This window comes from Lygodium microphyllum, chromosome 23, assembly GCF_053477565.2.
Source record: "Lygodium microphyllum isolate KBCC chromosome 23, Lygodium_microphyllum_v1.1.10, whole genome shotgun sequence".
Taxonomy (NCBI): Eukaryota; Viridiplantae; Streptophyta; class Polypodiopsida; order Schizaeales; family Lygodiaceae; genus Lygodium; species Lygodium microphyllum.
In genome coordinates, this window is record NC_141157.1 from 4,083,551 (window position 1) to 4,109,106 (window position 25,556).

Genomic DNA, 25,556 nt, shown 5'->3' on the forward strand with positions numbered 1-25,556 from the left:
GGAGAGTGGGATCCCGTGGTGCCTCCTGGAGTAGTCTCTGAGTGGCTGCTAGGTCTCCCCAGAGTGCTCTCTCCTTCTCCCAACACTGCTACCTCGCCTATAGGGCTGCCAATTGGCAAATCCAACTTGACTCGACTAAGACCTCTACAACCTCCTCTGCAATCCAGTCCACCCTAGCCCACTTCCTAGTCCAGAGCTACTCAATCTGCCTCCTCCCTCCTGTAAATCGAGTCAGGGGTTCGAGAGAATTGCGTGTTAAGGGCTGAAGCAGGAGCATCGTGTGAGGAGAACCGGGCAGTGATCAAACAAAGTGGTGCTAGCCAACTGCCCTACCTGGACTCCTCAAGAGCACCTCCACTCTCCCACATAGAACTGGAGCGAAAATCAAATGGCGAAAGTTGGTTGGTTTTCTTACAGATTGGGACTCTAGCATGGAGTGGAGCGTCCACTTGGGGTTCAGATGGGTGACCGTCCGATATCTAGGGTTCTAGGTGGGACTCGATATCACTCCTACCGAGCAAAATTTTCCAGTTCTGGATTCTACTAGGCAGAAGCTAACCTACTGGAGCACAATCCGCCTTTCCTTAGCGAGCCGAGCCTTGGTGGTCAACCAGGTCTTCCTAGCGATGGCTTGGTACACTGCCTCTTGGTGGTGCTTCTCCTCGTCTTGTGTGGTTCAGCTTCGCCCCCTAGTGCGGAATTTTCTCTTGGCTGGCTCGCACGGTTCCAGGATTCCCAGGCCAAGTTAGTGTGGGCGACCATCATCCAACATCGGTTTGAGGGAGGGATTGGGATAATCGACCTAGAGTTTCAGAGCCTGGCCCTTTTGGGCAAGCTAGTGGTTCATGGTCTCACACCAGGTGGGCAGACCTGGAAAGTCCTTTTGTAGGAGGGTCTCGAGGAGTGCAGACGGAGGCTTGGCTGTGGATGGAGGCCATCCTTGAGATGGATATTCACGACTGCCCAGATCACCCCACCCAGATCTTTCTTCCTCTGTAGCTTATTGCGAGTGTGGCAAGGCATTTACAAGGCCCTAGTACAGAGGCCCCTAGGATGTTAGGAGGAGATAGACCGCCAGCCGGTGTGGGCTGCTAGATTCTCACCGGTGTGGGCTGCTAGATTCTCATCGACAGGTATCCCCTTACAGGTGGTAGATAGAGTGGGCGGTGCCCCCTATGGGACTTTCTTCACCATGCAGGATAGGGGGCAATTGGTTCTTGACAGAGGGTAGCAGGATGAGGAGATTATTGTCCTTCCTTGGAGGAGGATTCGTGTGGTTGGACTCTAGGGGAAGACTTGGCAACTGGACCCTAATGTGCCTTGGGAGGAGTTTCTGGAGTGGCACCTTTGGATATGGGAGAGCAGGCCATTTGATGAGTTGGAGTGGGACCCCAGAGAGTGGCTATGGCCGGCCACTGCGGTCGCCAAGAAGCCGCTGAGGTTCTTGGAGTACATAACCTGGATTGGTAGACATGTACTAATGCAAGAGGACATGGATTGTGTGCCTTTGCATAGTAGATACTGGGTGGAGCACAGCATTACGGATGCCTTCCGTCGGACTTTCTAGCATTGCTTGTGGGATAACTGGAGGCCGAGGAGGGTGTCGTATTTCCTTTGGTTTTTGGCACATGGGGGTCTGACTGTTGGGAGTTGGTTGGCTTAGATGTAGTAGGATGGAGGTTGCAAGCTCTGTCCATAGTAGCACTTGGAAACTCCAAAGCATTGCATTTGGTCTTGTGAGGCGGCACAGCTCGTGTGGAGAGGAGCTTATTGAATTCTCTGCCGTGTGGCACCCAGCCTTGGATGTATCTCGTGGGGGCTTTTTGCTGGCAGGAAGTTACCCAGGGCCGTCACCTTTTGTATGAGGCAGGGGTGCAGGACATGATTTTTCTCAGAGGCTGGGTCTTGTGCAGTGGTCAGCTTGGAGGCTTTGCCCAGCCGCCAAGTATTGGATTCCACAGCAGAGCGCTCAGAGGTATGGGAGATCATAGGGAGTCTTATAGGATGGCATGTTTGGAAGGCACGCTGTCAGGTGGTTTTTGGCAGGGAGTGCCTTTTAGTATATGTGACTTTGGTAGAGATTTGGACCTCCATCATCCACTCCCTTTGTGGCCGTTGGAACCGGGTGTAGGGTGGGGGTGTAGGGCGAGTATCGAGCTCATCAGGAGTTCTGTCTTCACTTTTTGCTCACTTGGGGTGGCCATGACCTGTTCTTTACGATGCAGGCAGGCAGCCCCATATGGCAATACACCCCCCCCCTCCATGGATTTGTGATTTGCATCATCTCCAACTAGTCTGTTGAGCATGTGCACTTCGATGTAATCAGCCTTTTGAGTAATATAATTAGCCACATTTTATTTGCCCCCAAAAAAAAAAACTGGCCTTTTCCCATCTACATTTAAGGTGCTAAGCCCTTTGAACTTTCTAACTTTCTTTAGCCTTAGTCTAGACATTAAATGTTTAATTTTGTTTAGCCCAAATGATACCACAAGTCATTTCTTAGGGCCCATTTAATGTCCTAGGCCAAAGCTGTCACCATGCACCCAGAAGTACCTGTCCAACATAACTTGTGACAACTTTTGCAAATGTCCCTCATTGCCCAACTAAGGTTTGGATCTGCCACTATGCCCAAATTAACTTGCACTTCACATGTGCACAACTTAGTTATGCTAAAGCAAAGTAATAAAAATACACGCACCTATGACATTGTGAACATAGAGTAGGGTCTACACAAAGAAAGCAATGTATGAACACGACCAAGACATAGTGAAATTAGATAAGAACACGAGTAAAAAAGGGAGAGATGATGTATTTGATGAATGAAGGAATGCTGAAAATGAATGGGTGAAGATGATACATATGTGGGTGCTCAAGGAGTGTGGCATTAACTACATGTATTTCATTCTTTTGAGTTGTTTTTTTGTTCACTTAGTTGGGAGTTTTATTTGAAGAAATGTTGGGCTTGGGCTGTGTGTTAGTTAAAACTTGGTAGAATTTTCATGTTGTTTAGTAGCCAAAATGCGCATTTTATATTATGCAGAAGTATTTATTTTCTGTGCAATTTTCTGTGGGCTTTTGTGTGTTAGGGTTTGCCAAAGATAGAAATGGCCAGTGATCTGCAAAATAGAGTAGAGGTAAGGTGTCTCTTATAATCTCAAAGAAAGAAATGATTACTGCAATACCTTGCTGTGAATGATTGAATGCTATTTTTGGGGCAGATCAAAACGCCAGAACAAATAAAGAGAATGCGGGAAACATGCAGAGTAAGCTTCAGAATAATATGACACTTTTGTGCAGCATCACATACATCTAGTTTAAAGAGCTAGGTTAATGTTGGGGAAGTATGAGTATGCAATCTTTGTCATCCACAAAACACCTTAGCCTTCAGCATAAGCTTTTTCTATCTTATTAAGAATTTTGCATAGCATGTGGGTAAACTGATGGCTTGCTTGTGGAGCAGATGTATGTCTGTGATAGCAGCCACTACTTCTCTCAGTAATGGGAAAAAAATGACAGGAATGACATTCCAAGAAATGCCAGCGGCAGCAGCAATAGTACAAGAAGCTGTCTTATGTTTTTTGCTTTATTAGAACTTTTGTATTCAAGAGTGTATTTTGAAGGTAGCAACCAATAAACTGCACTTCGTATTGCAAGCAAACAATTAGGCACTCTGTTGTTGATGACAAGATACGTGTCAGCAATGCACTGGTACTGCCTTATTGGATGCATGTGTTGCAATTCAAAGTTGCTGTCTGACTGGCACGTGAGCTTCAAGAGCAGCATGTGGAGTTCTCTGTAGTTCTCTGCTGGTTTCAAGCAGTGAGCAGGAAGCTGTTTGTTGGTTTTGAGCTGCATACAGGGCGTCCACCAGGGCATGCCAACACAACAGGTGCCATTATTTGCCACTCAGGTCAGTAGTGTCTTCAACAGTTTGGGTCAGAAGGTTGCAAGTCTTGTCTGTGACACGTGACAGAACAGAACTGCTGTTAATGACTGTCTGGGGGGTTCTGGCAGAGCTTTGCTGCATTGTTGCAGTGAATTGGCTGTGCTTTGGGTCTGATTGGTGAATTCAGCATTTGGAATGAAAGAGTTGAATAGTATAGATACTTATTTTTTGGAATAGCATATTGACTTGGGTATCGAAAAAGATCAGGTCACTTCTTATAATGGTGCTCGGGCAGGAGACTTTGATATTGATGGTGAGGGTTTGGTAAGTCATATTAGCATACAATGGTTGCCTCAGACACCCCTTTGAAGGATGGGATGCTCATTGAGGTTCTATGGAAGGGAACAATTTGTATGGTACATGCTACCCCAGGCCATGAGCAGCTGGTTTTCCTGAGGGAGAAGATGCTGTGTTTGTTTTGGGAATGCGGATGTGGTTTTGAAGCAAAATACTACCTTTCAAGAGAGGGCTGCCATTTTCTATTCTATTGGTTGCACCTGTAACACCTCTGCCTCAGGCACAAATTATGCAGCAGATTCCTCTGATTTTGGTTGGCCAGGTGATACATTTGTTTTCTTGGAGATCTGTAGAGGAGTTTGTGGACATTTTTTGGCAGACATGTCATATCTGTGTGGAAGTGGTGAGCCTCTGTTCACCTTTTTGGCACCTTCTCCCTTTGGCCAGGTGATACATTTGTTTTCTTGGAGATCTGTAGAGGAGTTTGTGGACATTTTTTGGCAGACATGTCATATCTGTGTGGAAGTGGTGAGCCTCTGTTCACCTTTTTGGCACCTTCTCCCTTTGGCATTGTGCTCTTTGGGATTTTTTTTGGCAGAGCCAAGGTTGAGACCTTGTAACAAAGACCAAGCTTACCTGTCGTGGAACAAAGACTAGGCCTTGTCCTGCAAAACTCTGTCAAGCTGGCAAACTATAGTATGCAATTTGAAACGGGGTACATTTGCAGGCTACATTCTTCAGATCTTATGAGGAGATAGGAGTTGCAAAAACAGCCTTTTCTGTCAGAGACTGATGCTCCACAAGTATTTTATGACTCGGGTTTCCATGAATGACCTGAATGTTAAATCTCATGCACATGATGGCCATTCTGTTTTTGAGCGGGCAAAGCAACAAGACTAAAGAAGTGGCTGTTGTGAAGAGGTGGAAGTGCTGACACCCTCATTCTAGGCTTGCTTCTGCTGCTGTTTTTGTCCTTTTGGGGCTGAATACTACTCATGATCAATCACTCTCTTCTTATCATTTGAATTTTCTCTTCAAGACTTTTAATGGCTTGAAGGATAGCACTCCGATCTTTCATTGGGATTCTAAGAAAAAAAACATGCTCAAGTAGTCAATGCAAGGGCTAAACACAAGCCAACCTATAATTGTAAGCACTAGCATTGTTGGAGTGAGGATCAAGCTAAGACTCTAATACCATCGTACTTGCCCTGAACAACATAGTATGCCCACCGATTATAATGTTCATTTATTCTCAAGACCTAATATTTTAAGAAATGGAGACAAAAATACTTAAAGCTAAATACAACTATGAAAATGTAAAGTAATGGAGACAAGATTGAGGATTGAAAACGAACAATCTCGGTTTTTTCCCTCGCGCCCTTAGAAGGAAATTATTTGTGCTCAATAGAAGTTTTTTAGGGAAGAGCTCAATTACAATGAACTAGAGAGTGAGTAGAAGTAACTCTCATTCTCACAAGATCATGAAAGGATACACATATACATACGTATCACTTTCTATGCAAAAAAAGTAAGAGATTTCTTTATAAGATGTGAGTAGAAAGAGGAAAAATGAGCTATTCTCTATCGTTGATCAACAATACATTGATATGGTTTGGTTATTGTTCTTGAAATGGAAGAATAGCTTGAACAGGAAGGGTTGTAATGAATTTACAGCTTGGCTGTTCCATAAAACAACATCAAAAGAAGAGGGAATAAATGAGCATTTGATGGTGGAGTGGAGTATGATGATCTAGATGGATGGGATCAACTTTAAGCTATCTTTAGCTATTGTACAAGAGTTTACAACCAAGAAAATTGATGTATAATGAATAAAAACATGCTCTTTTTATAGGGAAAAGAGGAGATCAAGTGCAAAAAGAGAAAGCGGAGTAGCACAAGACAAGTGTCCACAACCACAAGTCATGAGGTGGGATAAGTGAAATGACACTTAGAAGCATTTGCGACAAATGTCTTGACACTTACCTCTTCTCTATGGCTTTTCTTCTTTGATTGAGTCTATCAAAGATAGAAACAACCAAACTTAAAAGTACTACTAGAATACAAAATCCACTATTTATAAAATGTCATCTCTATTTTCTAGGGTTAGTATTTTTGGTCAATTTGATGCTTCTAAAATTTAGGGACTTTCTAAAATTTAGATATTACCTAAAATTTAGGGGTCTCCCAATGTGGGTGTCATCGGAAAGTTCTCTATGAGTACATTACAAAAACAATGCTGAAATCTTTATATGAGTTTTCCATGCAAAGATATATACATGTTAAGCTTTCAGTCGACACATACACAAAGTACAAACATTTCATGATCAATGTCATCTTGCTGATTGTAATTGTCTATTTTGGCTGTTCTAGCCAATAGCTCAAGATATTAATCCTTTCTGTGTGTGAGCTTGACCTTGATACGCTTGAGTTTTGATCCAAGGCACCCAGTCGGGTTATATGGAAGTGTATACTATCTTTTCTTTGGGACCTCCAAAATTAAGGTATCCCCTAAAATTTAGGGATCCCCCAATATGGGTGTTATGGGAAAGTTATGTATGAGTTCATTACAAGAACGATGCTGAAATCTTTATATTAATTTTCAATGCAAAGATATATGCATGCTAAGCTTTTAGCTTACACATGCACAAAGTACAAACATTTAATGATCAATATTATCTTGTTGATTGCAATTGTCTATTCTGACAAATCTAACCCACAATTCAAGATATTAATCCTTTTTGTGTGCGAGCTTGACATTGATATGCTTGAGTTCGGGTCATAGACACCCAATTGGGTCATATAAGTGAAAGTGTGCACTATCTTTTCTTTAACCCACATTGTGGGTCCACCATGACCTGTAACCATCATTAGTGGACCAAATCTAATGCACTTTTCTTTATATCTAGTAAATGCATCAACCATAACGTGTGATCACTCATCAGTGGGCTAGCTCTAATGCACTTTTCTTTATATCTAGTAAATGTGAAGTAAATAAATTTAATAAACAGTTAAATATACAAAATAATAGAAAGGATAGAAATTCTATTTCTGTTGTGTTATGATTTAATGTTGTCCACTTCGTTTCTGTTGACAAAAGATGGAAACTTGACGGAGGAGAGAGAGAATTTGCTGAGAAGAGAGAAGATGATGATTTGAAGCTGAGGACTTAGATGTTACGTGTTGCTCCAAGGAAAAAAAATGTTGTCGCCTATAGCTGGTCATTATAGGAGCTATCACCTGCTTCCTGGTAGACCTCTAGTGGCTGCCACTTGTCTTGTATGGAACACCATAAAGTAGGATATAAAGTGGAAAATTTATGCTAAAGCAAGAAGAAGCTAATAAAAAAAAAGGTTGGTCTTTCTCAAGTAACCCTTGCCATAATTTTGATCTTCAAAGATAGCATCTACATATAAAGAAGTGCCAAAAATGGAAACAAAATTGGAATGAAGTAGGGGAATGTACTAAATGAGTTGGAACTACTTTGAGGAGAACAATAGTATGATGGGGTACTATAGATGAGGAGGCAAGAAGTATTGAGCTAAAAAATGCAATACAAATTGATTAGCTCTTTAATTTAAGAACAATCCCAAAACATGTAAATTACCCATAGTTTCATTAGATCGTGTGTACCGCTAGAGAGTGTTTGTGTTCCATAAGCCAAACCCTAATTTCGGAGGATCCACTCATCTATAAATAGACGAGTTGCTAACCACTTAGTCTTAATCCTTGTCTTGCAAGTTTTCAACCATCTGTTCTTCTTCCATTGGCTGTCCAGCTCATAGCGAATGTTGCCACATCATCACCAGCCCTTGACACCGTGTCCACTATTGCCGCCTTTCTGTCCAATATTGCCGTCCATAATTGAATTAAGTAGTAAAAATTTACATAAGACCATCAGGTCAACATTCTCTTTGTATCTCTTACATTCTATTACATCAGATCATCAGGTCAGCATAACATTCTCTCTGTGTCTCTTACTTTCTATTACATCAGACCCTCAGGTCAGCATACTCTGTCTCTCTCACTCTCTCTATAACTAATATTTACATGAGGCCTGCAGGCTCACAGAAGAACCTATTATATGAACAATACTAATAGATCACACAGAAGGAACAACTAGAGTAGAGCGAACAATCGCTAGCCAGGGAGTAGCAATATCCGGAAGAACCAGGTCCGCTAACATCATAGAGGAGATTTGCCATAACGCTAGTTCACGCAGACAGGCCACATGGCCATGGATGCCCGTTGCTGAATAAAAAATAAAGGCATTGCGAGTATGCCATATATACCACAGGGCTGTCCTTCTAAGGAAATGAAATAGGTAGGAACAATCTGAACTCAAGGAGGACATAGAGGATATATTTCCCATAATCCATGAATGAATTGATAGGCAGTGGTGAGTCACCGAGGACCACACACGGGAGGTGAAATTCGAGATATGTCGCGCAACAGGGTAGGAGACAAAGAGATGAAGCAATGTCTCATAACACGTAGTGCAAAAAGCATAGCGCCCAACAGAGATCTTTTGGGGACAAGGCACTTCTCCAGTTGGAAGGCCCCCGATGAGCAGGTGCCACATGAACACTTTTCCCTGATACGGGACCTTAGACTTCCAAAGTTGGATAAATCTTTCATGCCACTTCTTTTTACTGTCCCTACGATGCCATAATCTATTCACTTTCCCCATAACCCGTTTCTTGGCCTCCACCATCTCATGATATATCTGATTAGCTGATATTTTCTCAAAATCATTAGGAAGCACAAACATCCGGTCACGCCAAGGATCCAATGGCTATAACGTAGGCAAAGGAAAAAACCTTTGAAGATTGTCCTGTACGGACGACCAAATGTCCCTATATCCATGAGGCACCCTAAAGTACTGACGAATATGCCTAAAGGAATAAAGACGGAGCTGCCCAGGAATAATACCATCACTGACTGTCTTCAACCCCAACCTTACCATCCGATTGAACTTTTTTTTTTTCAAATAAAATGTGGCTGATTATATTACTGAAAGAAACTGATTACAACGGAGTGCTCATGCTCAACAGACTAGCTGGAGCTAATGCAGAAACACAAATACATCATGAATGCAAGCCTCTCAGGGCGGTCTGGGGGGAATGGGGGTAAGAAGCCATGGAGGGGGGGTATATCGCCATCTGGGGCTGCCTGTCTACATCATGAAAAACAGGTCCAGGCCGCCCCAGGCATGCATGAAGTGATCACAGAGCTCTTGAAGAGCCCTGGACTCGCCCTGCACCTGATTGCCAAACGCCTTTCCAAGGAGCAGGCCGCGGTCAAGGAGCCGCCACCCGTGGAAGAGGAAGAACCGCTTGCATTGCCAATAGGCAAAGATGCGAAGAAGAAGAAGAGGAAGATCCGACTATGGAAGCAGAATTCGAAAGAGCGACAGTCCATGCCGCTTTACACAAGAAAGGGCCGAATCGCCAGTTCTCGGTGATTCAGACACCGTCGGACTATCAAGGTAAAGGTTTCAAAACCTTGATTGATTGTGGCAGTACACATTCCTTTATCTCACCAACATGTGCAAAAAGATTAGGAATAGCCACAGTAGAAGCACCTACCCTGCTTGTGGAATTGACAAATGGTCGCAAGGCATTCCTAAATTCCCTAATCTTGCAGAACCGCGGAGGGGGTGGATGATGAAGGTCCAGAGCTCAGCTAGGGTCGCCTGTGTTGAAAGTCTCTCTCCGCCGAAAGTCTCCTAACACCGCGCCTTCTAGATATGCCATCCAGTAAAACTCCCTATGATCTCCCATACCTCAGAGTGGTCTGCTGTGGGCTCCAGTACCTGGCGGATGGGTAGAGCCTCCAAACCGACCACTGCACACGACCCTGCCTCAATGATGAATATCCTGTCCTGCATCCCGGCCTCATACAGAAGGTGACGACCCTAGCTGATTGCCTGCCAGCAGAAAGCTCCCAATGAGATACATCCAAAGCTGGGTGCTGTACGGCGGAGGATGCAGCATGCTCCTCTCTACACGAGCTGTGCCTCCTCACATGACCAAAGGCAATGCTTTGGGGTCTCCAAAGGCTGCTATGTGCAACGCTTACAACCTCTCTCCTTTTGCATTTGGGCAAGCCAACATCCCACCGCCAAGCCTCCATGTGCCACCAGCCATAAGAAATACGATACCCTCCTTGCTCTCCGGCTATTCCATAGGCGGCGCCAAAAGATCCGTTGGAACGGCTCTATGATGCTGTGCTCTGCCCAGTGCTTGCTACATGACGGTGCCCAATCCATATCCTCATGTATCTGTACATGTCTGCCAATCCTGGCAGTGTACTCTAGGAACCTTGGTGGCCTCATGGCGACTGCAGTGTTTGGCCATAGCTACTCTCCTAGATCCCACTCGAGCTCATCAAGTGGTCTACCCTCCCAGATCCAAAGGCGCCACTCCTTGAGCTCCTTTCAGAAAACATAGGGGTCCAATCGCCATGTCTTCCCTTGAAGTCCCACCACCCAAATCCTCCTCCATGAAAGGGCAGCTATCCCCTCATCCTGTTGCCCTCTGTCAAGGGCCAGACGCCCCCCTGCTGAACAATGAAGAAAGTCCCTTGCAGGGCGCCGCCCACTCTACCTACTACTTGTAGGGGGATGCCTGCTGGTGAAAACCTGGCGGCCCATACCTCCCCTGGCTCTATCGGCACTCGTATCGGGGGAGCAAGCCACTCCGGAGATATTGCTGTGTCTATCTCCCTTCGCCTCAACTCCACTCCTCTCTGGCAGCCTGAAACTCGCTGCAGCACATCCTCGTCCGCCATCCTGTACACCTCCCACCATGTCTTGATGGTACGAGCCCGGCCAGCCTCCCAACGAGCCCACTGGATGTGGGGGCGCTCACCAATCTGTGCCCCTTTCCAATCTTTGACTTGGGGGTTTCAGATACCGGTTGACGGTCTATCTCCTCCTGGCAGCCTGGGGGGCTCTGGGTTAGGGCCTTACACAGGCCCTGCCACATGCGGAGTAAGCTGCGTAGGAAAGGTGATTCGGGGGGGGGGGGGGGGGTGCACCGTTTGGGCTGACGTGAAGATCCATCTTAGGGACGGCCTCCACTCATCGCCAAGACTTGGTCTACAATCTTGAAGACCCTCCTGCAATAGGACCTTCTAGGTTTTCCCTCCTGGTGTGAGCCTGCGGACAACGAGCTTGCCCAAGAGGGCCATACTCTGAAGCTCTGGGTCTATGATCCCAGGCCCTCCCTCTGACCGATGCCGTATGATGGTCGTCCACGCCACCTTGGCTAGGGAATCCCTGGAGTTGTCTGACTCGGACCAAATGAAGTTCCGCTCTAGGCGGCGAAGTTGCACTACGCAGGATGAGGAGAAGCACCAACATGAGGCGATGTACCAGGCTGTCGCTAGGAGGACTTGGTTAACCACTAGGGCTCGGCTGCCTAGTGAGAGGCGAGCCGTGCTCCAGTAAGTCAGCTTCCTCCAAATAGAATCGAGGATTGGAAGAAACTGGTGGTCAGGAGTGATGTCGAGTCCCACCTGGAACCCCAGGTACCGAACGGTGTGGCCTCTGCTCACCCATCTAAATCCTAAGTCGACGCCCCACTCCGTGCTAGAGTCCGGGTCTGTGAGGAAACCAACTGACTTTCGCTAGTTGATTTTCGCTCCCGCTGCGGAACAGAACACCTCAAGAGCTAGCCTCACTCTCTCTAACATCAACTCATCGTCCTCTATGTAGAGTGCTGTATCATCTGCATACTCTGAGTCTAGCAACTCAGTCTCCTCTCTCACAGGAAGTCAGAGGCCGCGTAATCCGCTCACATGGGACTTGAGGAAGTGAGACATCGCCTGTGCAAAGATTAGGAACAGGTACGGGGCCAGGGGGCAGCCGTGCCGGACCGATCTCTCCAGCTGAAACTCCTCCCCTTGCCTACCATCTATGAGAACCCTGCTGGTAGCGGATTTGTAAAGTGCGACGACCCCGCAAATCCAAGCCTGGGGAAACCCAACCTCACTATGGTGCCCTCTACGAAATCCTAGTCCAACTTATCATAAGCTTTCTCGAAATCCAAGAGTAGTACGGCCAGTCTCTGTCCACTGTGCTGAGCTCACTCTGTTGCCTCAAAGAAGGTGAATACACTGTCTAGGATACTACTATCCTGGACAAAGCCTATTTGTGTGTCATGGATGATGTCTGGCAGCACGGGGCGTAGTCGTCTACTAATCATCTTTGCTAGTGTCTTATAGGCCACTGACAATAAGGTGATCGGTCTCCACTGGGAAAGCTCCAATCGATCTCCCCCTTTGGGGAGAAGATTGATAAGGTGGAAGCTGCTGATGGGGATGAGAAACTATGGGGCATGTAGGTACGCTTTGCTGCAGGTCTGGATGGCGAACTCCAGTCCCCCATGGTGGCCCTCAGCTGGACCATAAGATTGATTGATGCTCTAGGTGGTACAATCAATGCATCTATCAGCCATGCTGAGAGTCGTGACTCCGTACACTGGTAGAAACGGGCCACCTGTGCCAAGGGCCACTCGATCACATCTCTTGGAGCCCTCCACTGTGGAGGGGCTCGAAAGATAATGCTCAAGTGTGGGACCTCGGCACTAGCCCACCAGTTAATGTCCATCATGCTACCAGACCATTGCTGTGCAAACAGTGCTTGTCCTTCTTCTCCCATCCACTGGGAGATGTAGTCTGCCACCTGACTCTTCAACTCCTCTATCTGTGTCATCGTCCAATGCCTTGAGTGAGAGGACTGAAAGAAGAAAGAGTAGTTTGGTCCATCTGGTGGTGCTAGTAGATGGACCTTGCCCCTCCTTGACTTGGGAACAACGAAGATCCCCAACTCTAGAGATAGTGGAAACACTCCGTGCTCTGCAACTCTCAGGTAGGACCACGAGTCATTGCGGAAAAACATCTGTGGCAACAACTGTGCCTTTCTTGGGAAGGTGTGACGGGCGGCAGGGGTAGATGAGCTGGTGGCTATGTGGGAGGGGGAAGACCGCTGGTGCGAGGAGGATGTGGGCGTGTGTGTCTCATCACCTCCTGTGGGATGAGCGAGAGTGGGTCTGGGGGGGGATCACTTGCAATGGGTGTGGATTAGGGGGGGGTGCTTGGCAGGGAAGATGGTGGGGGGGGAGAGGGTCGAGGGATGGTGGTTGGTCGGAAGTATGTGGCAGGTGTGGGGGGGGGGGGGCTGGTGGCCCTGGAAGGGGGCGGCTGTGGGCCAGGGTTAGCGTTTGGAGCCTGGGAGGTAGTGGAGGGTGGATGTGGGGGCTGTGGGATCTTAGGTGGGGTAGTCTGTGGCGCGAGTGGTGGATGTGGGGGACTGCAGTCCTGTCGGGTGGGACGGGCAAGGGGAGGGCTGCGGAGTGCTCTGCCAAGGGGGCGTCGCTCACCCTCCTGCGCCCTGCTATTGAGGCTGCGATTGAGGCGCTGGCTGCGGCTCCCCCTGCCATCTCCCTCTCTGTCGTCTGTGGACCCGTGTGAAGCCGTTGACATCTACCTGTGGGCCCCTCGCCAGAGCCGCCTTGGCCCCGAAACGCGTACAGCCTGCTCCATGATGTCTAAAGTCATGGCAACGCAGGCACTCCCTTGGTTGCCCAGTCACAAGGACCTGCCACCTAAAGGAGTGACCTCCAGCCTCAATCTCCAGGAACTTTGGTATACTTTTTGTGTCTTTCACGACCACTCGTACCTTTGGGACTCTTGCAGCTGTTACTGCATCCGCGAAGAAAGCAGGGAGAACTGTGCCAAAAAGCCGTCCAAAGTCCTCCACTAATTGGCAATATTCTACCGCTAGTCCAGGAAAAAGTAGGGTGACTGGGTGTCTGAGAAAACTATTGTGGAGCGCAAATATTGTGAAGCTGCTATACCAAGGAACCATGTAGATGACCCCCTTCGTGGAGGCATAGGGCGAGCTCTCCACCAATTCACGGGTTGCGTCCGTAGAGGTGAGTCGAACCACGAAGATCCCTCGGCCCATTAGGACTGCCTCCAAGATCTGCGCTGTGCCAATGCGTAGCGTGGAGTGGAGCCAGTCCCGCAGCTAGGCTCTGGATGGGGAATGTCCAACGACCTGACCAAAGATCACTGTTTCTTTTAGCTCCAACTCTGTGGCCCGGTCGGCCAAGAGCTATTTCTCAGAGAGGATGATGCACAAGGTGTTTGACTGGGGGGCACTCGTAGAATGCGCCAGCGTATGACAAGAGGTTTCCATTGCACGTCCCAATTGAGGACCTACCACTCATGCTGCTGCGCTGTCGGAGGGGGGGGGTATGTTGTTGCAGAGGAAGGGAGCAACTGGAGGGGAGGAGAACCGATGGCGAGGAGGGAGGGAGGGTGGGAAAAGCTTGTTTACACGGTGGGGGAGGTGTTGGACATTGCTGTAATCCAACTCGTAGCGAGGCGGGGGGGGGGGGGGGGGAGGGGAGTGTGGAGGGGCGGGGAACCAGATCCTCAGGCGGGAGGAGACATCGCGGGTTCAAGCGGGTGGGGAGGATAGGTTTCCAGGTGGGGGCGGCAGTATCGTGTTTGGAGCAAGAGAGGCGAGGTGTGCAGATGGGGGGGGGAGGGGTAGATGGTGTGGTGTTGGGCAGGGACTGACAGGGGGGTTGTGTTGGGGGGGAGGAGGCACGCTGGGGGAAGACAGAGGGGGGTCGCCTTGCGCACTGGGGAGGAGACGGGGGGTCGCGTTGGGGGGAGACGGGGGACAGGCGGTATAGAAGGCGGGGGGGGGGGGGGGGGATGACGGGGAGCTGGTGGCGCACGCCACGGGTCAGCGGGGGGCGCACTGGAGATGTCAGGGGAGATGGAACAGCGGCGTGATGGTAGGAGCTGTTATGCCATCTGATTGAACTTGTCTCGCTACAAATATTTTTGTGGCCAATCCAACAACCTTGAGGAAGCCAGTATTTCTCCTTGTAGCGAATTTTCCTCTTTACGAATGTCCAGGGGACGCCAAACTGCAAAACGAAGCATCTCGTGCCAGGAAGCTATCAAGTGAGAAAGGAGAGAAGACTGGGAGACCTTCAAAGGCCTCGTAGAATCAAGCACATGCCACCAGGAAGCATGAATAACCGTGCTACCATAAGAGATGCCAGTGCAGGCTCTCTCTCTCTCTCTCTCTCTCCCCCCACTAGGCTGTAAACTAACTGAATGGCTGAGATTGTACCCCAAAAACGTTTTCTCAGTTCGCATGAGCATCTTTGCCAAGTGTCAGCCTTCTAAACTCATTTTCAGCATTATCCAACCATTTAATAAATTTTCAAAATTAAATCATCCTGAAAATTAATTTCACCCCTTCTAACCCTGCCCATAATTAAATGTGCCCATCCATAATTAAATTGGCTAGGCCATTTGCAACGTGGAGTGGTCCCAACCTCTATTGATCCTTAGAGTGGCATTAATTAATTAATTAATTCTAGTCCTTGTTGTCACCACTGACAAACAACCATGCTAGGTTCAAACTAACACCAACTGACCCCCAAAGTCTAGCTGCCATAACTTATCACAACTTTTGCCTTTGACAACCAGTGCATCCTTGGGGTCCTTGGCCTGTTACCATGAAATAACTACCATGTGCATAACATGTGGTAAACAACCTTGCACATTTGATTGATAACTTAATCAAATGTTATCAACAAGATTAAAGCATCTTAAAATTTCACATCCCCATAACACCACTAGGTAGCTGGCATGCGCTCTTTGTCAAAGGCCCTGGCTTCTTTGGAGTGAGACGCATCGGGGTGATTATGGGCTAGAGCTATGCTTGCAGTCCCTTTCTGGTTCCAGTTTTGGGCTTGAAAGGGGGTGTTAAGCTAAAAAATGCATTACAAATTGATTAGCTCTTTAATTTAAAAATTGCTCCAAAACATGTAAATTACCCAAAGTTTCATTAAACCGTGCACAGTCCTAGAGAGTGTTTGTGTACCATTAGTCAAACCCTAATTTTGGAGGATCCACTCATATATAAATAGATAGCCTGCCCACCACTCACTGTTATCCCTTGTCTTGCAAGTTTTCAATCATCAGCTCTCCTTCCACTGGCTGTCCTGCCCATAGCAACTTGCTGTGACGTCATCACCAGCCTGTAGCCCTATCCACTGCTGCCACTTTGCTTTCCAGGCTCTTCCTGAGCATCATACAATTTGTGTTTACTGCGGTGCAACCTGAGTCTACATGAAGAAGGCCAGGAGGGAGGAGGAAAAGGAGGCTGGAAGTTGGGGGTGTTGCATAGGGAACTGGAGGAAGAGGCAAGGAGGAAGGGGAGAGATGCAGGCAGGAGTGATTAGAGGCTGAGGTGCTGGACACTGGAGGGAAGAGGCAGCTGGCTGAGGGAGTGGACACTGGAGGGAAGAGAGAGCTATGCATGCAGGATGAGCTTGGGCTGCTCCAAGAAATGTCTGGCCAACTTTGTCAATATCCCATCTCTTACATTAGTCAGAAATTGGATATCTGCAACTGGTCAAGTTTTATCTAATATGCACCTTGTCTATGCAACTGTAACATTTTAGGACTTCTTCAGATGTATACTCTCTCATAGATTTCTTGCTACTAGTTTCCATACTTACAATATAGGGATTGAGTGCCTTCTGTCATCCATGTAACTGTTCTGATGGTATTCCTACTGGTTTAGGTGGCGCGTGAAGCTTTGGATGCTGCTGCAAGAGTTATCAGGCCAGGGATAACAACAGATGAAGTTGATGATGTTGTCCATAAGTTTATTATTGCTGCAGGCAAGAATTTAAAGCCATCTTAATCTCTTACCTTGTTTATCCAGTATTTGAGCCATCAGTTCAGAATAGCATATATACTCACAGTGTCATAAGCTTTCTTTGCTCTATGTGAATGACATCAACAGGTGGTTACCCTTCGCCTTTAAATTATCATTTCTTCCCCAAATCATGTTGCACGTATGTTTGAGCTCTCTTGTACCATTATTACTGTGTTCTTTTAACTCCAACAGTTTTGAGGTTTGTGCCTTTGTATTAAAAAGCTTGGGTTTGCTCTGCTGCAGGTCTGTGAATGAGGTGATTTGTCATGGGATTCCAGATTCAAGGTGAACTTTGTGTCTTTATTGCAATCTCTAAACATAATTGACACAGCAGTTATTCCAAATTTGTGTGAATTCTTGTCATAACCACTGCTTGTAGCTTGCTAAACCAGATTAGCCATTAGTAAAAGGCCATTCAATCTGTTCAACAGTCACTACCCATGGGCAGTTTGAAAATGCTATATATTTGGATTCTTCTATCTGTTCTCTAATGATCAGGCTAGGTGTCTGATGAAATTTCTCTTTTACAACCAAGTTTCTGTAATCGTGACAACTGGCTTAAATTGAGGAATTCAGAGCTTTTCATGTTGGTATCATTGTTTACAAAAAAGTAACTCATTGTTGTTGAATCATGGGCTACTGATTCTTCCTGACCCATGAGACAATTAAGATATTGAAGTGAAATTCTCAATATGCACTATGAACTGATGCATATGTATTGACATAACACCTGCTTGCCCTTGCCTTTACGTGTTCTATGTGAGCTGTACGTGTTCCCAAACTTTTTTGCTTAACTTTATTTCTTGATGTGGCAGAAACCTGGATTTGGTGCTAAGCTGGTGTCTCTTTAGCAAAGTCTGAAAATGAACTTTTTTGACAACGTTAAATGTTGGAGTTTACAATCTAGAAAGAAGCAGTTCCGTCTCAGAGACACACTTGCTTTAGAAATCAGACATCATCTGATGACCTGGGAAAGAGGTGAAAACACAAAAAATTGAAATTAAAAGATCTGCCTGCTTGGCCTCCAGAGTTGATCTGTTGAGGGTTTCTGGGAATCTTATTTTGTGGAAAACCTTGGCTTAGGCTGATCACTGAAAGATCTTCTGCAGTAGATCCTCTCTTCTCATTGTCAAGAGTTTGGCTGAGAGCTGCTCAACATCCTAAGAGATATGAGGGGCAGAAGTTGTATCCTTCCTATGTGGCCCCTCCCACATTATTGCCTTGTCCTTATGTCTCTACAGTCTGATTTTGGATTCCTAATGACCATGGTCTCTTAACAGCACTCTAGCATCGGGTCGTGGACATCCTACTTTACGCAGAGATACAATCTTTTTCTTAACAAACTTTGGGAACTGCTCCATCCGTTTCCTCACCCAGTCAGCCAATGGATTTTGCAACAATTCCTAGGTAACCTCAATGAAAGTACAATGGGCATGGTAGAATCCTTTGCCAAGGAAAAGAAAGGTACGAGATTCATCATCACCAGCAATCTCTGTGGCCCGATCTTTCAACTGTTGCTCCAATAGAATACAGCCCTTCAAGTAGACACAAGTAACTATTGCATCTCTTTGAGAGAACCCTTACCACATTTCTTTGCATGTTTGTCTTTTTTTGGGATGGGAATGTGCCACAACATGCACTGATTCCAAGCAAGGATTATTCAGGACATGAAGAAAGTAGGTGGAAAGCTAGGAAGTCCACTCATGTGGATTTGTGCTACTGAAGTGTATTTGCATGATGCAATGCACCACCCCTTTTTCACCTCCACATGTTGATGAAGATGCAGTTTTGGAAATTGCTTGAAGATGAAAACAGGGCAGTATTCATGGAAATATCCATCTTATGTCAATCATGGAGGATAACTCCCTCTTGATGCCTAGAAGGCAGCTCATTGGTGCCCCAAATAGAGAAAGATGCCCGTGGGTGAAATGAGCTTGCCTTCTTGGAAAGGGTGGTAATTCATTGATTAAGCACTTAATTACAGCAATCAGCAAATAAACATAAATTGAAAAGCACAATTTACCTTAATAATCTTGGACATAGACACATGGTTAGCCCCAAAATTGCGCCCCTTTCAGTATTTCTTTAACTTTAATTGCTAATCGATTGAATACAAGTTGAGATTCTAGAATCTCCTTTGTTGATCCAAAAGCCCCTTGCCGTACATACAATCAGCAAGCAATTTGGGTCAATTGCCCCTCGATTTTCACCCTAGAATTGCACAAATGGAATCACTAATTGGCCAAATGTTGCACTAGTTCACAATGGATGGCTTGGCATCTGAAATCATTGTCAATTCCAAGAATTTCACGTGTTGATTTCAATGTGTGATGCCTTCCTCCTTTTGGCATGGGCCCCAAGGTAGATGCTAAACCCTAATTTCTGCAGAAATTTAGGATTTACAATAGAGATCTCTTTGTTACCAAACTTGGCTGAGATCTGCTCAAAATGGCTGAGAAATGTTGAGATCTCTTGAGAATGGGTTGGAGAAGGAGAGAGAAATCTGATTCTCTTTGCAAGAAAACCCTAAAGTTTTCTTGCTTCTTGCCCCAACCTGCATTTAATGTAGTCACCTACTGTCAGGCACCTCCAATATGCTGCCACCTCATTAGCAATGCTGTTGCCAACTCCTAGAAGGTGACTCCCTCCTGTCCGTTGCTTGCTAGCCCCCAGATGGTTTTCTTTTGTAACAAATTGTTGTTCTCTGATTAGAAATTGGACTAGTAGCTCTCTCTCTCTCTCTCTCCCTCTCCCTCTCCCTCTCCCTCTCCCAAGCTGTAAATTGACTGAAGGGTGAAGATCCAGCCCCCAAAAGTGTTTTCTTGGTTTGCATGGGCATTTTTGCCAAGTGCCAGTCTTCTAAACCCCATTTTCAACGTTATCTAGCCATTTAATTAATTTTTAAGATTAAGTAAGTCTAAAAATTAATATCAACTCTTTTGACCTTGCCTAAAATTAAGTGTGTCCATCCATAATTAAATTTGCTAGGCCATTTAGAACTTGGAGTGGTCCCCAAACCCTTAGACTGGCATCGATTAATTAATTAATGCTAGTTTCTAGTATCACCACCGGCACTTATTGGCCAAATAATTGTCCCAAGTTTAAAACTAACACCAACTTAGATGTTCTAAACAATCTTGCACATTTGATTAATAACTTAATCAAATGTGATCAACAAGATTAAAGCATCTCAAAATTTCATGTCCTCGCAATAGACCTCCCCCTTGAAATTCTTGCAATTGTTCTCATTTGCAGTGCATTGTGCCAAAGTAAAAGCACAATGCACTGGAATTTCCATAAGGCATTATAGTCACAACAAGGCCATTGTTGTCTAACCAGCGTATGTGCCCCAAACCTGTAGAAAAATTTGAGTCAGCATATACATAACATATAATTGGAAATCAGTCCAGAACTGTTGCTAGAAACCCATTGGTCCATAACTCATCTTTTTCAACTATTCTGACTATCAACCATAGAAAAGCATCAATTCAGCATAAAGCATGGCTGAAACTATCAATGGCAGTTACTAACATTCCGCTATCCATGGAACTAGCTGTAAACCATTGAAACTGAGCATAGTTTGATCATAAACTGATCACTTTGCTGATCTGAGAACTGATCAGAAATGTTGGAAATGTGATCCCAAATAGATCACAAACTCATTGCAAAAATTGACAACAATCAATGCAAAAATTGATGCAAAACTGATTCCAAAAGTGACCATAAATGATTCTCAAATTGATAAAATTTTGACCTAGAACTGATGAGAAATATTTTCTCAAAATGGAGGCAAATTTATGCCGAACTAATCATAAGCTAATGCAAACGCATAGTTTGAGTGCCCGGGTGAAACTCATGCTCATTTGTATACATCTCACCGTGACTAGTATAGTAAGTAATGACCTCATGGCAAACATATTGTTAGCATAGTACATTAAATGCATGCTAAATACATTTGAGATCCACTATATACGAGTGATGTCCACAACTAGGGGAGTGGAAGTGCTACCTTTCCCTTAAGCATCGACAATACTCCGAATGCCTGCTGTATTGAACTAAAGTTGACTCTAATTGAAAGGCATCTCGGTAAAGTTACAAGAATTGAGGATGGTTTACCAAGTCATCCTCTTCCATCCACTTTGCATCTATTGGTGAAACAATGCTGAAGCTTCACCAAGGAGCATATGAAAACTTTACCTCTAATTTTACTTGCCTTGAAATCTCCACTAGGCTGTAGATTTTTCTGCCCCTTGACCATTGCGATGCTTTATACTTTTATATTGCTGAAATTCGAACTTAACTAATATGCAACATTGCATCCACTTGGCTAGCCGCTCATGTGCACTTGACATGCTAGGAGCATCAGATGCATTAAGAAACATTCTTGTTTGCATACTTTGGACCATTGCAATGTGATTGTGCATGGGAATTCACATGCTACTAGCCATACCAAGATACATTTTCCCATACATTTCATGCATTACTAGGTGCATTTCTCTTGATGGCCAATACTATTAGAGCATTTGCATGACCAACATTAATACCACGAGTCCCAAACATAGTGGAATGCATGTATGCCTTGCTAAACTTGTAGTCGAGGAGCTTGTGCATGAGCTGAGCAGAGAGTGAAGGTGCAGAGAGTTGAGAGCGGTAGAGTGAGAGAGTGAGTACGACATAATTGGTATATGGTACAATGATGAATGTCCCACATTTTAGGTTTTGAATATATATAAAGTACAAAGTGTAAGGGTGATTGGATTCACTCCACGTTGCGCATTGGCACAACGCAGATCGTGGAGGTGGTTCTCATGGGGCAAGGGATCTTCATGGTACGACTCACCTTGGCAATCGTAGCTTGTGAGCTTGTGGCCAGTTCACCCTATGTTTCCACAAAGGGGGTCATCTACATGGTTCCCTAGTACAGTGGTTTCATAGTGGAGGCATTCGCGCTCCACAACAGGTTCCTTAGACATTCGGTCACCCTACTCTTTCTTGGACTGGTGATAGAGTATCGCTAGTTAGTGGAGAACTTTGGACGACTCTTCGGCACTGTCTTTTCCGCCTCTTTCGTGGACACAGTGACAACGACAAGAGTCCCAAAGGTACGGGTGGCAGTGAAAGAGACAATATCGTTTGCATATAACAAAATTGGTATCAATATCCCAGCCAAGCTGGCTCCCATATCAACCCATCTTTGTATGTAATATGAAATCTCGTCAATGTAAAATCCAAACAACAAAGGAGAGAGCGGACAGTCTTGCTTTACACCAACCGTGCTAGACATCGAGTGTGTTGTGCCTTCAGGCACTTGTACTCTACTTGTCACTGTCTCATACAATGTATAAAAACACCACTGCATATCCTCTGGGACCCCAATGGTTCACAACCTCTGCATGAGTCTTGCACGTGGTACCATATCAAAAGCTTTGCGGAAATCCACAAAACAACAATAGATTTTTTTCCTTCATGATCGTCCCTCCTCAATCAAGGCCCTCAATATGAATATATGGTCTAATGTATTGTATACTTGGCAAAAGACAGCTTGTCTTGCAGACCATATCCCCTTTGTTTCAGCCCACCAACTGAACTCATGCTCTACAATAGAGACATATATGTTTGCTAGCATATGGCCAATCATAATAGTGCGGTAGTTGTTAGCGACCAATGGATCTCCGCTCTTAAAAATCACCACTATTGTGTGGTCACACCAACTTGTAGGAAATCCCTCACATACAACTCTATTGAAGATATTTGACAAGATAGGGGCCAATGCATAACATGCATGTGTAAAATGTTTTGCCACAAGGCCATCTTGATCATGTGCTCTCCCATTGTTTAACCTCCAGATGGCATACCTCCCCATTTTTTCTGTAAAGAATCCACACTGTGTTGGCCTAGAGTTTGATGGACAGGGAATTTACTCTTGTAATGGAACATCATACAATGCACTAGCATGTTCATGCCATATTGTGGGTGATGTCAACTGAATTACGGGTTGTCTATCATGAGATTTTCTCCATGCTTTCTTGCTATCCTTGCTCAAAAAGAGCTGATACATCTCAGACTCTAGTTTGGCTAGATAATCCCTCTTCTTTTTCCACACAAGACGACGAAAGACATTCCATGCATGCTTGTGTGTGCATGTCCCTGGTGTAACATCCCTTTGTAGGTACTGCATGCACTCATCATCATACCAAGTATTTTGAGGGGCAGTGTATCTATGCGGTGCAATAGAGTCCATCTTACATGGGAAAGCCTTTGTAGCTGCTGTATGTAAAACCTTCGCTGGAGATTTAGTGACATCCTCCAGTGGTTCATGCTAGCCTAGCTAGCTTAAGCCATCTCGTACTGCATCACTAAAGATATGCGAAGTTTGCTCTAGAAACTCAGTGTGCGGAAATGTATGTACCTGTGTGCATGTTTTCTATGATTGACCACATGCTAGGGTGAATTTTAGGATTGCATGGTCGGCTGCTAGATCGATCAGCTTGTCAGATATCTCAAAATGCTTAATATTTGGAATTAACGCTAGCGAGCCCATTATATAGTCCACAATATTGGCTCCTTTTTTGTTGTTCCAACAAGTGAAAGCATCCACTCCCGGCTATCTCGATAAGCCATTGAATATAGCTAATCCGTAAGCACTTCCTAATGCTAGCAAATGGGATCCACATGTTGTCATCTCCTTATCTTGAGATGCCCTGTCACAATCTTTCAATGCCAACTTCTTAAACATGTCATGTCTAGCATCACAAAAGGCTGACTACTCACTTCCTGTTCAAGCATTAAAGTCTCCCATTAGTAGTATATCCCCAATGTTTGCATACCTGTGGTACTTCAAATGGTGATCCCTTTCCAAGGGCAAATGTTGAATAGGCAAGTGGGAACTAACATACTGCAACATATAGATCCCTCGAACACCCTATCCTTAGCCTTACCCACATATATCTAGCCTGCACATCTCGTGACATCACATGAATCATGGCTTGGAGGCGGCTCTCATGATAAAGAAGAGCCACCCACCCGCCGACCCTTTGGTTCCCTCCGGCCTATGAGGATAAGGCCTGTAAACACTCTCCCATTTGTATCCTACATTTGGTAATCTAGAACTTATACATTGATGTGTCTTTGTGTACATAGCTATGTCTATCCCACGGAAAGGATCCTCAAAATAAACTACATCAAGTCTCATTGAACCATTACAACTCCAAAGGGACATCCTTAACGTCTCATAGGCCATGTACTGTCATTGTGACTGTCTTTCTGCTATGATTACTCTGCCATCTCTATACAGAGCATACTTGCCTTCTTTACGTGCCTCCAACACCATTGGCATGCTAGCCCTTCTGTGCTCTAACTGTGTGGGTGTGAGATCCTCATCGAGATAAACCTTTTTGCCTTTCAATGCCTTTCTTTTTGAGAGGAAGGCCCTCTTACTATCCATGTCCTTAAATTTGAGCATGAGGATCTGACGCATTTTGTCACTTGGATCACCCACCCACCAATCATTCATAATGTGTGTCTCATTCGCACTCAACTTAGTACAAAGTGTTTAGTATCCTCCAGGGGTGTTCCTTTTTGAACCCAACCCACCACACGAACACGTATTGCACAGAGTTTCTTTTTTGCTTCCTCTTCTAGTGTTGTGTCCATCATTTCTACTTTGTTCTAAGGCATCCCTTTGTTTTTTTTGAGTACCTCAATCCATTGTGCATTTTCTTTCATTGTATGATCAACATTTTCTACTTTCTTTTGAGCTCCCTCTACCACATTCACCCATGTGTGCATGTCTTTTCTTAAACTTTCCACCTCTTTCTATAATTCCAGTTCAACTGGCATTGCTATTTGTGCATCCATCATTGACTTGTGTGTTGCTAATTCTTTCTTACATGCCTCTAACTTTCTTTTCAGTTCAACAATCTTCATATCCTTCACTGCTATCCGTGCATTTCTATCAGATTTCAATGCATCCATATCTACTTTCCAGGCATCACTTACTTTGTTCAAGTTATCTGCCATATCAACTTGCAGGTCAGCCTTGATTTCCTTATATTTTGCATCATCCCAACCATTAATGCATGATTTCCTGTTTGCATCTATAGCAACACTTCGTTCCCTTTTGAATGTCTCCTGCAATTTGTCATACTTGTCTTTTTGCTTTGTATGCATGTCATTCATGACTTTTTGTTGCATGTTGCCCCACATCTTCATACATGCTTTCAGGTTTGCATCTATTTTAGCACTTAATTCCTTTCCTCGTGTTTCATGCATTGCATTCATGTCACTTGTCACCTTGTCAATCATTGGCACACATATGGCTGCAATCTCGTCTCTTATGAGGGCTTTCACATAATCCAAATTGTTTGTTGCAATCAGCCTTTGCATCTTTGTCCATTGCTTGGCACTTGTGGGAGTGGCAATTTTCACAAGCTCTCCTTCTGTTCTGTCTATAGAAAAACTTTTCGTCTTTATTTGGAGTCTTGTACCGCCCCTTTGATGCAATGCCTCCTAAGGTCAGCCCAATTGGTTGTGTGCAAGTTTGGTCTCATATCCACTGGTTTCTCTTTCGGTACTCTCTACCATCTAGCAATCTAAGACGTCCACTCAATGCCA

The 25,556-nt window shown here is 45.1% G+C and overlaps 1 protein-coding gene across 2 annotated transcripts in view; it reads left to right on the forward strand.

Annotated features, from left to right (window-relative positions):
- LOC148015820 (methionine aminopeptidase 1A-like) overlaps positions 1 to 25,556 on the forward strand; it is a 185,330-nt gene that overhangs the window by 125,717 nt on the left and 34,057 nt on the right. For both annotated transcript variants that reach the window (XM_087664057.1, XM_087664058.1), the window contains exons 6-10: positions 3,087 to 3,134; positions 3,219 to 3,263; positions 16,806 to 16,905; positions 17,031 to 17,082; positions 17,187 to 17,228. In XM_087664057.1, coding sequence (XP_087520183.1) covers positions 3,087 to 3,134; positions 3,219 to 3,263; positions 16,806 to 16,905; positions 17,031 to 17,082; positions 17,187 to 17,228 — 287 coding nt within the window. The remainder of the gene's footprint in view (positions 1 to 3,086; positions 3,135 to 3,218; positions 3,264 to 16,805; positions 16,906 to 17,030; positions 17,083 to 17,186; positions 17,229 to 25,556) is intronic.